This window comes from Lepisma saccharinum, chromosome 1, assembly GCF_977018435.1.
Source record: "Lepisma saccharinum chromosome 1, izLepSacc3.1, whole genome shotgun sequence".
NCBI lineage: Eukaryota > Metazoa > Arthropoda > Insecta > Zygentoma > Lepismatidae > Lepisma > Lepisma saccharinum.
This window is the reverse complement of record NC_139229.1, coordinates 151,276,935-151,290,041: the sequence shown is the minus strand read 5'-3', so window position 1 is coordinate 151,290,041 and position 13,107 is coordinate 151,276,935. Positions and strand designations below refer to the sequence as shown.

The 13,107-nt window shown below is 36.0% G+C and overlaps 1 protein-coding gene across 4 annotated transcripts in view; it reads right to left on the bottom strand.

Moving 5' to 3' along the window:
- Positions 1-12,668, bottom strand: part of lig (ubiquitin-associated protein-like lingerer) — a 77,022-nt gene extending 64,354 nt beyond the window's left edge. For 2 of the 4 annotated variants that reach the window (XM_083140479.1, XM_083140505.1), the window contains exons 1-4: positions 12,590-12,668; positions 5,467-5,644; positions 4,151-4,231; positions 3,409-3,516 (exon numbers count right to left, since the gene is read on the bottom strand). In XM_083140479.1, coding sequence (XP_082996605.1) covers positions 3,409-3,516; positions 4,151-4,231; positions 5,467-5,604 — 327 coding nt within the window. In that variant the 5' untranslated portion in view covers positions 5,605-5,644; positions 12,590-12,668. Of the gene's footprint in view, positions 1-3,408; positions 3,517-4,150; positions 4,232-5,466; positions 5,645-12,070; positions 12,274-12,337; positions 12,555-12,589 lie in introns of those variants that run through there. The other 2 variants (XM_083140488.1, XM_083140495.1) reach the window with 2 other exon arrangements.
- Positions 12,669-13,107: the final 439 nt, after the last annotated feature.

Sequence of the window (13,107 nt, the reverse complement as noted above, 5' to 3'; positions counted from 1 at the left end):
GATTTGATTCTAGATGTCAAAGGAAAGGAGGAGGAACACAAATGTATCGTCTACGTTTATATGCCATATTGACACATTTAGCAGCTAGAGGGCTGCATAGTGTGCCTTTTACCTACCCACTGCCCGCTTGCCCGCGAGGACAGGTATACCTGCTTGCCTGCCCACGGCAACGAGTCGACTTGCGTCTTTACCCGGGTTCTTGGTCTTCAAGGCGCTCTGCGCTTACAAGGTAACTGGGCATTCAACAAGACCCGGGCGCCTGCAAAACCTGCTGGAAGGAAAGAGCCCTCCGGCAGCGTGTCGCTCCAGGTGTTTCATCACCACGTGGACAGCTACAGCCAGTGTTGCCTACTTACGTAGCTCCTAAATCCTACGAAGTCCTAGGAGGAGCTCTCTCCTCCAAGGAGAATTTATATACTTAGCAATTTCAGTTCAGCGTAAGCAGTTTTTATCTTATTGCCAGGAAATGCACGCAGTATTACAGCTTCATTTATCTAAATGAACGATCGAGCAAACAAAAATCTCCTCACTGAAAACTAATTGTTTTTCATTGCATGGTGCCTTAACCAGGCACGCAGTGGCGCAATCAGAGGGGGCAGGGGACATTGCTCACAACCTTGGACGGAAATTAAGTCTAGCGGAGGGGTCAGGGTGGGGGTCAAACATTAAAGTACAAGAAAAAACAGGCTAGTAGAATTTAAGAGTAGCAGGGCTAAAGGGTACTCAAGATGGAATTAATTTTCATATTTTTCTTGCATTTTCATTCCAGACGGCCAAAGGCACCTGCAAAGGTGGGGGGGGGGGGAATGGAGGGGTAATTGCAACCCCTTGATTTCAAATTTTACGAAAGTAGAAATATGTTATAAAATATTATACAGTCTCATCAAGTTCAATGCCGTAGCAAAGTTGTAGCGGGAGTCGGCCCTGAGCGCCGAACGATCTAAGTGAGAAAAGTTTTAAAACAGAGAATGCTATGGTGGCCCGTGATATTATTTGCTATTAGTGTTGGTTTGTTACGAGTTGGATGAATTGATTATGTAATACGTCGCTCCATGTGAAAAGAAAATATTGTAGATGGAAATTTTACATGCCATATGTATGTACGTTCGGAATGCATTTATCATGCACTTTCTTTCTTTCAAAAACAGTTTGTGTGCTTGTTTTCCATTATTAGCTAATGTGAAATTGACGTGTTGAAAAAAAATATTTCTAATCCTCTGTTTCAACACAAATACGTGAGAACGGACTTCTACCCTCTCTTTGCGTGCCCTTTTTGCGTGATTTATGAGGATAATAATGCCTTTCATGCTACTTTATTCCTATTATTGTGATTGTTGTTGTTGGCACGTTTATCCAAGTACTTGAAATCCCCCTCCCCAAACGAGGGTAACGGCAATGCCCCTGGCTGGCTACGGCCCTGGTGTTCGCAGTAGAACAGTGTGTTGTTCGACTCGCAACCTCGGCGTCGAACGTGACATGTTTCAGTCCTGCCCTATATCACTATATACACGTATATTGGTTGTTTACGACATATACTTATCGATCCTGTGCCACGGAAAACCTATTTCAATGTGTGTGGGGGGGGGGGGGTAGCAACATTCTTAAATCTCATTTCATTGGTGATGTGGCTTACGAAGCTTTGAGTTCCCTTTTTTAAGTAGTGAAAATCTATTGCAGTTGGCAACACTGCAGAACGGTGTGGGCCAGGTGCAGTTTCTACTCGAAGCAACTACGTCATGCAGAGGGAGGGGTCTCCAGTTGATGGAAAGAACGAACTGAGACCTACTAGGTATCGTAAGACTGCGGGTACCCGTCGGGTCTACAATGCCTGCCAGGAACGATCTTGGCAGATGGTCAGACAAGCTGCTCAAGCGAGGGTGTTGTGCAGGTTGCATGGCATTTCAGGAGCGATGTCTCGCGAACGGGTCTGCTCCAGGTCTTGTGCAGGCCTCTGTTAGCAGCGACATAATATGTTAACACAGAAATTGTTAGCCATGAAATGTTTGGGAAATTACTGGTGTTATATAAATATATATATATGTCCCGTGTAATGAACGTCATTATGATGTGCAGGGGAGGTGGGGGTGCCCTATATAATGAACCTTGCCACATTACGAACCGCATGCAAATAGCATCACACATTATTAACCCCTCAGTAGGCACGCTCGTTTATCTTACATGAGCAGGCATGAAGGGCACGTATTTTATACACAAGCAGCAACATGGCTACAATTCATGTAAAAAAGATTATTATAATGTTCTTAAAGAAATACTGATCAAAGTATCAAAAGCTTAAATAACAATAGACAAGAGTACCTGTACGTACATAATACTATAGTTTTAATAATATAATCAAGCCTGGTTTCCATATTAAAAACACTAAGTTGCTGACCAAGGCAGATTTATTAAGAAATATAAACACTTAACAAGTAACGTTTCAACCCTGTATCACGGTCTTTTAATAAATCTGCCTTGGTCAGCAACTTAGTGTTTGTAGTTTTAAGTACTTCTCATAACTGTATTGCATGTACTGTATTATCTATAACTAGGGGCATGCATATTTAGTTTTTGACGAAAAAATGAAATGTCAATACACACATTGTAGTGTTAATTTTTCATGTTTTTGAAAGGTGAGAGATGCATTTTGCTACCATGTTTTGTCATGAAATAATGTGAAATGAACTGCAAAATGTGAAATTAATTCTTAAACCCCGAATTTTAGGGTTTATTTACCAATGCGAAACCTTCTGAGGTCCTGCGAGTTATGCAATTCACAGAAAATTGATTAATTACGCTGTTAATATTGGAGAAGGAAATATGGGCTCCTTTACACAGAAATAAACTTAATACCCTGATAACTACATAAACGTGCTATTAGAAGTGAAATGTTAATTTTGTGTAGTAAGTGTAGTTTTTAAATGAAATTTAAGATTATATTCAAACTTTTAAAACCAAAATGTCTTTTTATATACCACTTTTCATCAGATTTTTCACTATAACACAAATTTTATTTTATTTACCGCTTTTGAACCCGAAATTGACTGTTTTAGTACCGAAATTTTGCTTTTTTATTTACCAAAATGATGTGCCTCTATCTATAACTTATAAATTAGTAAATTCCTTGCCTGTCAACTCGATTTGCACTTTTAAAGAAATATTATGAACTGGCACTAAAAGAATTTAAATATAGCTGCAAGTAAAATAAAGAATAAAAAATATGGGCAAAATTTGCCACATACATTGTTGTACAATGGCAATTATAAAATAATTCTTAGAATATCCATCTACAAATGGTAACAATGAGTCACCAAAATTGATAAGCGCATAAATTCTTTTTCACAAAAGTTGCACGGGATTATTGTAATTCAGCAGAAGAAATTATCAGTGGAATCTTTGCTGAGTACATACCTGAGCATTTCCTTCAAGAAGCATGGTAACTGCTCTATTAGGGTCATTGTCGCAGTCATGCAATGCTGTGCACACTTCATCCTCTGTCTTCCGAGTTGCATCCATCACCTGAAAGAAAATATGCACATTAATATTTTGACTTCTACAGGTAATCTACGTTGAATTCCAGTGCTTAAGGAAAACAACAATTCAATTTGTCCTGGTTTCCTGGGAATAAAATTCATACACTCTAGTTAGTAATAATCCTATCTCCCTCCCACAATCCTGCCTACAGGTGTGGAGATTTTCAACTGGTAATGGGGTGACGTGGGGTCAGCACGTAGAACACCCAGCCATGATACAGTGAAAATATACATAGTTTGTTTTTCCTAAGGGGAAAAACTATACAAATAGCTGGTTACATACATTAAGGGGGTGAATGAGCATTTGCATTTTTTTATTGCAATCACTATTGATACTATTTACTTTATAGGCATTGGCAAAAATTTTATAACGGTCTACACTTACTTTCAAATGCAAATGCTTTCCTTATCCAGCAAACACGTCATACCTAACTTGTGCTCATCAAACACACAACTTCCACTTCTTAAGTAAATGAGCTAATTTTACAATGTTTGTTTTTCTGATATATGCATTCATTTCACTCACTAATAATGACCAAAATTTGAAAAAAAAATATACCCTTACCACATAAATAAAACATAACAAGTGGACTGTTAAATTAGTGGGAGGGGATAGATACCTGCTTTATCTTGTCCTTCAAATCTGGGTCTTCTGTCCTGGTATCAATTATCTGTGCAATTCTCATTTGCTCTGCTGTAGGCTGAAATGCAAAACAAAAAACAGACTTGTATCACATGGAAAAACTCCAAATTGCAATTTCTAGTAATAACTTTGGATGAGAATATTCAGATGCCAGGAAGAAATTAATTTTGTGATGAATTAATTAATTACCTTGTCTGAAATTATGAATATTAAGTAAAACTCTGGAAGATCAATATGTTGTAGTTCCAGCTGAAAAACATATTTTAAAATTTAAAGATATTTTCAACTACTTTAAAATGCTTAATTTCCAAGTATCAGCTCATCTCTAGTAAAAGCAGCAAGCCTTGATGAATAGAAAGGAATAAATTTGGGGTTCAAAATGTAAAAATTATAATAGATGTACATATAATAGGTGAAGTTCAGGTATGTAATGTTCTGAGTATGTGGTGAGAATACACTCTCTCTCAATAAGTCTCTTGTGTTATAACACCAAGGTTAAATTTTTAATGATCAACAGTTCCATAGTATTAAATGCAATTATTTACAGAAAGTAAATTTAAGGAATGGAAATATACATTTAAACTATGCACTGCACAATTAAAAGTATAAAATCTATGCCTACTTGAAATGAATATATAAAAATCTGTCAACAAAACCAACAGTAGACAGATTAGGTGGAGTTTGTCAATTTGCCCTGAGAAATGTTTAGTGGGAAGGAATTTTCTTTCGTCCATATTTTGAGAAAATAATCTGCAACTCTGTATGGGTTTTCATTTCATATCTTCTTGTTTGGTTACATATATGTTCAACATGAACAAATAAATATGAATATAAATTACTAGTATGGGCATCATTTATTATGAAATGTCTACCAACATGAACTTTTCATTTTATTTTTCCTGCAATATCCAACCGCAACTTATTTTATATTTAAATTCATTATATTCATGTTATTTTTAGGCATATAAACATTGACATTGAGTGCTGTACAAACATAAGTCCAATTTTATAATACAATAATATTTAGACTAACCATTGTGGGAAATGAACAGAAAATGATTTGAACATACATTTTATTGCACACTAAATATGTAATTGTAAGTAAATAATATCACGGAACTCCAAATATTACCACTTTCAAAATATACTTTCCCAATGTTTGCAGTTCATTTTCAGCAAAGCTACATATAATCATTATATTTTCATAATATTCACTCACAAAACATCTTTTACACATTGTTATTTAACGCAAAAATGGTAATCACTTACTACCAAATGATCAGTTTGGCTTACCTGCATTTTAGGGTTAAGATCAGGTGCTTTTGGTGAATCAGATTTTGTGTCTGTTTTCTGTGGTTTATTTCCTGAACCACTCTCTAGTTTACCACCTTTACCACCACCCCGAGGGGTGGAGCGGTTAGATGAGCTCATCTTTACAAACACTATGTACACTCACTATTTACAATTAGTTCTGAAAAGAAACAAGAAATACAAACTGTAAATAAGATATAAAAACATCCACATGTAACATTTGTTTCAAATGTACCCATTATTTCATCATAATTCAAAATATTTAACAGAATTTTAGTTTTTCTTGTATGTACGCATTGCAGATGCAGAATTTTACAGATGGTACGTATATAATGGTTTTCAAATTAAGGCATTGATTAATGAGGAGAGTCCATTTGGTTCAATATATATAAACCTCCGCTTAGCTTTAGAAATAGGTGCATACTCATGTACCCTGCTTTTGTAACTGACCAAATAAGATCATACAACCAATAATCTGCAATGCTTGCAATTCATCCATGTAGGCACATGCATTTCACACAAAATATCATGGCAATAGAGTTCAGCAAACTTTTGTTTCATCTAATGCCAGATTACTACAATACTACAAAAGAGGACCAAACAAACAATTTTAGTTTTCACCTTAATATATCTATATATCTACATCTGTATAACGATATAATATTCCACATTAACATGCAAGGGTAGAGAAAACTTAAAAAATAATTCAGGTGCAGTCAATTATTCTCACGAGCCAGTTTTTTTTTCAAGTAAGGACTGAGAAACCTACGAATCTAAATAAGTTAAGCTATGAAATAAGATCTTAAAACATTTAATTTATTAATACAAGATTGGATTAACATTAATTAATTCTTGCGACACAGCGACCTTCCTAAAGAAGGCTCTACCACATTGTTGCACATTTTAAAATTTTGCTAGCAACAGTGCTAAAATTATAATGGCTGTTTATTATTCTGATGTACATATGATAAAGAAAAACACAAACTGTACTAGTTGTTTCAAAAAAATGGTAATGGAAATTTCCGCCAAAAAAAAAACGAATTTAAAAATTCAGGCAGTCTGTGGAAATTTCCAGATGCAATGGCAACCAGGTACCCTTTTTTTTCTACCCCTGGTAACAGATATGTTATATAGAAAGTTAATTGACACAGCATTTGGCAGTTGCCATGACTCGTAGTTGAAATCAACTAGAATGGAATCAGATGTGAAAACACTGGCCATTAGTCAAGTCTTACCAATGTAGTAGCAGGGAGTGTATTGATTTTGTTGGAACATGCAAGTTAATCTTAATTTCTGAACCTTGTTTACTGTTATAGGTGATAAATAAATAAATAAATACTGGGTCATCTGGAAAAAGTGTAAATAACCACTATTTACAGTCAACTATAAATATGCAAAAGATTACTTTAAATTATAAAATATATTTCGTATTGAGCATGTTTTTCGTGTAATATGAGAACGATCAGCCAAAAATAAAGATATACAGCCTGACAGGTAGTGCTCATGTCATGATGCAAGTACAAACTTAGATTTTCAGTACTGGCTGAGGCTGTTAGGAAACAAATGACATGTGCACTATGGAAGAACATAAATACAAAGTTCCTTTTTATTTAATGTTGCATTGTATTAAGAAAATTTAATTAAAATGAAGAATGCAGGGACACTGACAGAATATACACTATTGTGATTTTGCACAAGAACTTCTGCTGCATTATTATTAAGTGAAAACATTTCATGGAAGCGTGGGAAAAGGCCTATTGAGCCAGCAAGTGCTATACTAGCTATTAATGATGTATGCTTTCCTTGTACTTTTTAGTTGCATTTTCTAGTTTGGGATGACAAAATGTGGATTACATGCACCAGACCAAAATTTCAACCTGGAAACTTCAGTAGCAATATCAAATGCACTCTGAAGCGATGGTTACCCAGCTCTCTCTTCAAATAAACAATTCTGCCATCTATACAAAGGATTTCTGAATAGGGGCATTATAAAACACAGACTACAATGGCTATTTGGTTAATTGAATGATTCGAATTAAAAGTGTTGTTGTTAGTACTAAGCAGCAGGAGGGGGCAGGGAGAGGGAGGCCAAATGTGACAGAAAGATGCCATTGGAAATAGCAAGTGGGTCAAGTACTGTAATGTGGGGCTATTCTGAATGCATTGCAGTAAATTGTAGTGGTACCTGATAGAAGTTAAAAAAAAAATAGCTCTCTAGCTCATGATGCCACCTTCGACGTACCATAAGTTGTTCGACTTGTGTGTTGTTTGTTGGTCCAGAAAAATTCTCAAACCTCTGTTCAGAATTACACTCATTTGGGGGCTACTCTGAACACAAGCACATTTTGTATGTATGCTCATCTTACTGATGGGGCTTTTCTGAACATGCTGATATGTTTCTGGAAAACGAGAAAGCAACTGTTCCTAAGTTTCTATTTTCTCTTAGTTCCATTTTGCGACCACATGGAAATCATTGCACTCAGAGTGAACCATTATGATCCCAAAATAACATAGCAATTTTTTCCAGGTGGTTTTCAAGATTAGTTCAGTAAGTATAAAACAGGAGAACATTTTAGAACACACTATTCAGAATAACCCCACTTGTTCCGAATAGCCCCACATTACGGTATTAAATTTTGTAAATCTGATACTGTCGTGACAGACAGGTTTTCTACATGAATCAAATTCTATACACGTCTGCAGGCACATATTCAATATGCTTGTTGATTACTTACTATATCTGTCATATATGCTTCAATGAGTAATCATGTAGGTTAAGATGCTCTTAGGATTGTAATTAAATGCCTGAATTGTGTTACTACTTACATGCTCTTAGTACATTAGGTTTAGTTTCCTTACATACATTTCCATACCTTCCTTTATCTCCTGTATGTGTATACATTTCCCATGCAAAACAAAGACCTTATGACAGGACCAACTTACAGACACAGTCACTTCCACAACCTATATATAAAGTTTTTGGAGCAAATTTACAATACCGGACCCCTTCCCATTTTTCATAATATTTCGCATACTCACTAATTTAGGCCTCCTAATCACGAATTCGAAGTTAAAATTTGGCGGTCATGTCTAAAAATTGCAAAATAATCGAAATTGAGTGATCTGTGATCGGACCGATTGCTCATTATTTACCGGAAAATTTTGTAAATAATGAGCAATCGTGCCGATCGCACACCATTCAATTTCGCTTATTTTGCAATTTCTACACCTGACAGCCAAATTTTAACTTTCAATTCGTGATTAGGAGGCCTCAATTAGTGAGTATGCGAACTTCAAAGCACCCGTACCGATCGATGTATGTCGAAGTCTGTTTTTCATGGCTGTACCCCAAGAAATGTCATGAAAATTGCTGTCAAAATTTCCTGCAAATTCCGGGCTCTGCCTCTGGGGGGTAATAACCTGCTGCCTGCAATGCCACTGCTTCGCTCTGGCTACCTGCCTGTCTCTATAGATACGTTGGTAAGGAATTTCCTTACCGAGAATGTTCAGTACGGCTATCAGTCCAAGTTTTTTTAATATTTTTTTAATGGTTTTAAAATATATTTTAAATATTAAATTTAATGTTTTAAAAATGTTTCTTTTTTTTGACAAATATTTGTTAAAAACTTGCCCTTCCCCCAAAAAAGCGAGACCCCAAGTTATGTCACTTTCCTACATACCCATTATTTCACCATTTGGCCAATTTGGTAAATAACAGTGTCCCTTTACAAAGGAATGAAATTTACATTGCAATATTCTGTCATATGGTCTTACCTAGTGTATAGTATTTGTTTATGCATGTCAAAAACTATGATCCCATAACAAAACTTGGATGTTGAAATATGTGCATTCTTAAAAATTTTCAAAATATAGGTTTTTGAAAAATTAATTTTCAAAAAAAGTTTGAATGACCTTGCAATGAAAAAAAATGAAAAAAAGTCATGTGATATATTTAAGTAAAGCTTATAGCAAAAGCAACAATTTGGTTCTTATCCCAAACTTCTATGTCAATTTTAGCTTGATTGATTAATACTTTTGTGATTGCATGTGTGCCGATAACTGTGCTTTTTTCCGTTTAACTGGAGAACTACAACAGATACAAATCTGCAAGTTTTCCTACCTTAGGTGGTATTTTATAACAACTAAGTATGAATAAAATCAGAGATGGTCATGTTCAAAATTGACCAAAATTTGGTTCACTTGACATGGAAATTTACTTCAGGAATGGCATCCGGTATTCTAAACGCAAGCCTCATACTCCCGTCATACATTGTAAAAATTCATTACACAACCTGAATCATGACCACAGATAGTGAAGAAAGTGAGAATAGGGGAGTACCGAGACAGTGGAAAGAGAGAAGGTGTATCAAAAAAGAAAGCCTCAACATGCTGACCCAATCAGAGACTGGAAACTGTAGAATAAATTATTTAAAACAAAAACAACTTCTCTCAAATACAATTCATGTCAAAGAGATTAACTCCTTACCACAATACAATTAATAGATCACCAGGGTTAAAATTACGAGGCTGTGGGTCTAGGTGCCACGAGGCTCATTGGCCTGCTGGGGAATACTTTCTGGGGTGTACTGCATGGGAAAGTGCCTTCCCAGGTCACACAAAGACCTGTTTGGAATTTAATTCAGAGTACGACACTTCTGTATGTCTTAAGCGTGGAACCTCTGGAGGTTATTAAACTATTTTAGATCAAAGTTTGTTATTGTCAATTCTTAATCTTCCTCATCCATGCTTCTTCAACAGTTATCGGATCATCCAACCACACATTCAATTAATTTAGGATGTGAAATCCAATGCAATATACAGTAAAAAATAGAATGTGGCAGTATGAAAATGTAAATCATCCTGCTGAAAATTTTGTTTCTTCAACTTTGTAGTATCTATGTAACATAAAATATTTTTAAAATTTGATGCCTCTTTTGTGCATGTATATTAGCACCCCATAAAAAGCACTTAAAGCATGGCACATGTATAACATGGACAATGGAAACATTTTATTAAGCACATTAGCTTTCTGAGCAACTGAGAATGTTAGACATTACACCTGTTAATCCATGTACACTGTACTGTGCTCAAAATTATAGTGAGACTGATCACATGCACGGATTGTGGCATTCCCTCTCTATGTAAACAGACTAGTAAATTTCATCAACTTTGAAGAGCACTTAAAATTCCTGATTATCAATTCCTGTACTGAAATGTTCAAACCAGCAGCAAAGCAAATACAAAAATTGAAGAAAGTTCTTCCTTCTAATGAATATTACTGCTAACCCCAGCCAGGAGAAATGTACTATCAATGGGAACAAAACAATACTGCCACAATTCCCTTGTTGCATTATCTCTTACAAATATTTACACCAAGTTTTGTGAAAGCATCCTATGTTAATCCCATATCAGTCGCACTTGGAAAAGTAACAAGATAGGTCGCAGTGTATCTGTGAGATACTTGTAAGGTGTTAAGTTTTAATTTCCACCTTATTTAATTTTAGTTCTACATGTAATGATTCTTAAGCACCTTAAAAGCATTACTTTAACACAAACACATGCTATTTATTGTCTCCTTACAACAAATATATTTATATGCATCACTGTTGTCCATCACAATCACATTCCAGTTCAGTCTTCGAATTACCTTCTCTTACCTCTGCATTATCACAAAACATCACTGCTGCAGAGAATGGAACAAATGAATTCAGTGATTTTCTGGATCCTAACGGTAATTTCTACAAGCAGACTGTGTTACCATTAACCCGAAAGAGATCGGTCCTCTGTATCTCACAGATACAAACAGCCTACTAAGCCCAGACACGAAGGGCATCAGGCAGAGACTTTGTGATCATCTTTACTCAAAGAGGCAAGTGGCGTTACTGACTTGCTTAGAACAGCAGGCCTAATAGTTTGAGAAAATATACAATTTTAGTCTCATGTATCTCACAGAGACAATGCAAGCGATGGAGGGTTAAAGTGTATGCAGCGGCCATACTACATAAAAATACATTTTGGGGAGACATGTGATGCAACATGTAATCGTGTGGTTTGTATATTTTTTAAAAAATTGACAATGCTGATCACCTAGAATGAAACAGAAATATATGAATGAACTGTCTTCCCACAGGAATTTCGAATACAACAGTAACCTAATTATAAGGCAGTTCAAGGCCAGGATAACCTCTGGACACTGGATTAATAACTATATCGGACACAGATCACTTTTGGAAGTTCTTACGTATTAAGCATCTTACATGTGTTCCTCAAGCAATGAGGTTACAAAAATAGCTGCACATAATGAATGATACTGTATCTTTCCCAGTCTAACATCAATATCCGACGTACAAAAGTCATTTTTCTCAGATAAATTAATATTAATCTGAATCGTAATTACTAGCCGATCATTTCCTTCTGGAAAAAACACGCATTAAAACACACATTTTTCATGGCTACAATGGTTATCTTCGCTGCAAAATATTAAAAAGCTTAGCCTAGCCCAAATTTTACACATCGTATTACACTGAAGTGGGTAAAAATTCTACATTGTGCCTGGCAAATTGCTAAATTATCACTGTTCACTTACGTCACTTGTAGTGTATCTTACGATGCTTATTGTAGCGTATACGTCCTTAATTAATTGCGTACTCTTCAAATTTCCTCCTTAGCAGCGTACTCTGGTAGCTACGCCTCGGTGACGAAGCACTGCATTCCGAGTCGCTGAACTTTCCGTAATGTTTACAACCTAATCTATATTCAAATTTTGACAATTTTTTAGCACTGCACTTCCTACATATGTCTATCTAACAGAACTAGCATGCTTTCTATTCAGCTACTTGCCGATTCTGCCTACCTAAGTACGAGATGTGGAACAAAGCCCGGCTTAGCCATGTGGGGACGACGCCATTTCAATATCTTGTTGTAGGGTTAACATATGACAACCGACGTGATTTACCAGAAACATTGTTCCCTGCGGCAAAAATTGCAACCCCGAACCACATTATATTGAAATTTCTAGTACCCACTGTCAAAAACAACTATTGTTTGTTATCATTTGCACATATTTCGTAAAGCAATTACAAATATTAGACTAGATGTTTCATACCTGGAAAATGCGCTCAAAAAGCAGTCAGGTCACGTGATGTGTTGCCCATTCGCGCCGACGCAAAGCAATCTCTTCTGACGTCACAGTACTTGCCATAGACGGTAACATATTTAGAGTGCAAAGTTTCAGCTAGGTCAGTGCAGTCTTATGGACAAATTGATATTCATTATTCAAATATTTCTGAGAAAGGTTCCATGAGTTACGGACCTCAAGTCCACATAATCCCTTGTTCTTTTGAATTTCCGGAGCATGTTTCAATATTCTGCGCAGCAGAGGTGACATGGTGTACTCAAGCCAAAGAGGCTCTCGGCCTTGAGCCCCCCTGAAGTGAACAAGTTCCGATTAATAACTTAAACATTTTAATTTTATACACGACTACCATATATTTATGCATATGGCCTAAGATACAACTGCAATACAACCGCGGGGAATGCAGACTGAAGATTGAACAAATCTGGAAAAAAGTTAGAAGCCAGAATAAAAAGCTTGAACCAATGATTTATTTTACTTTACTTTTC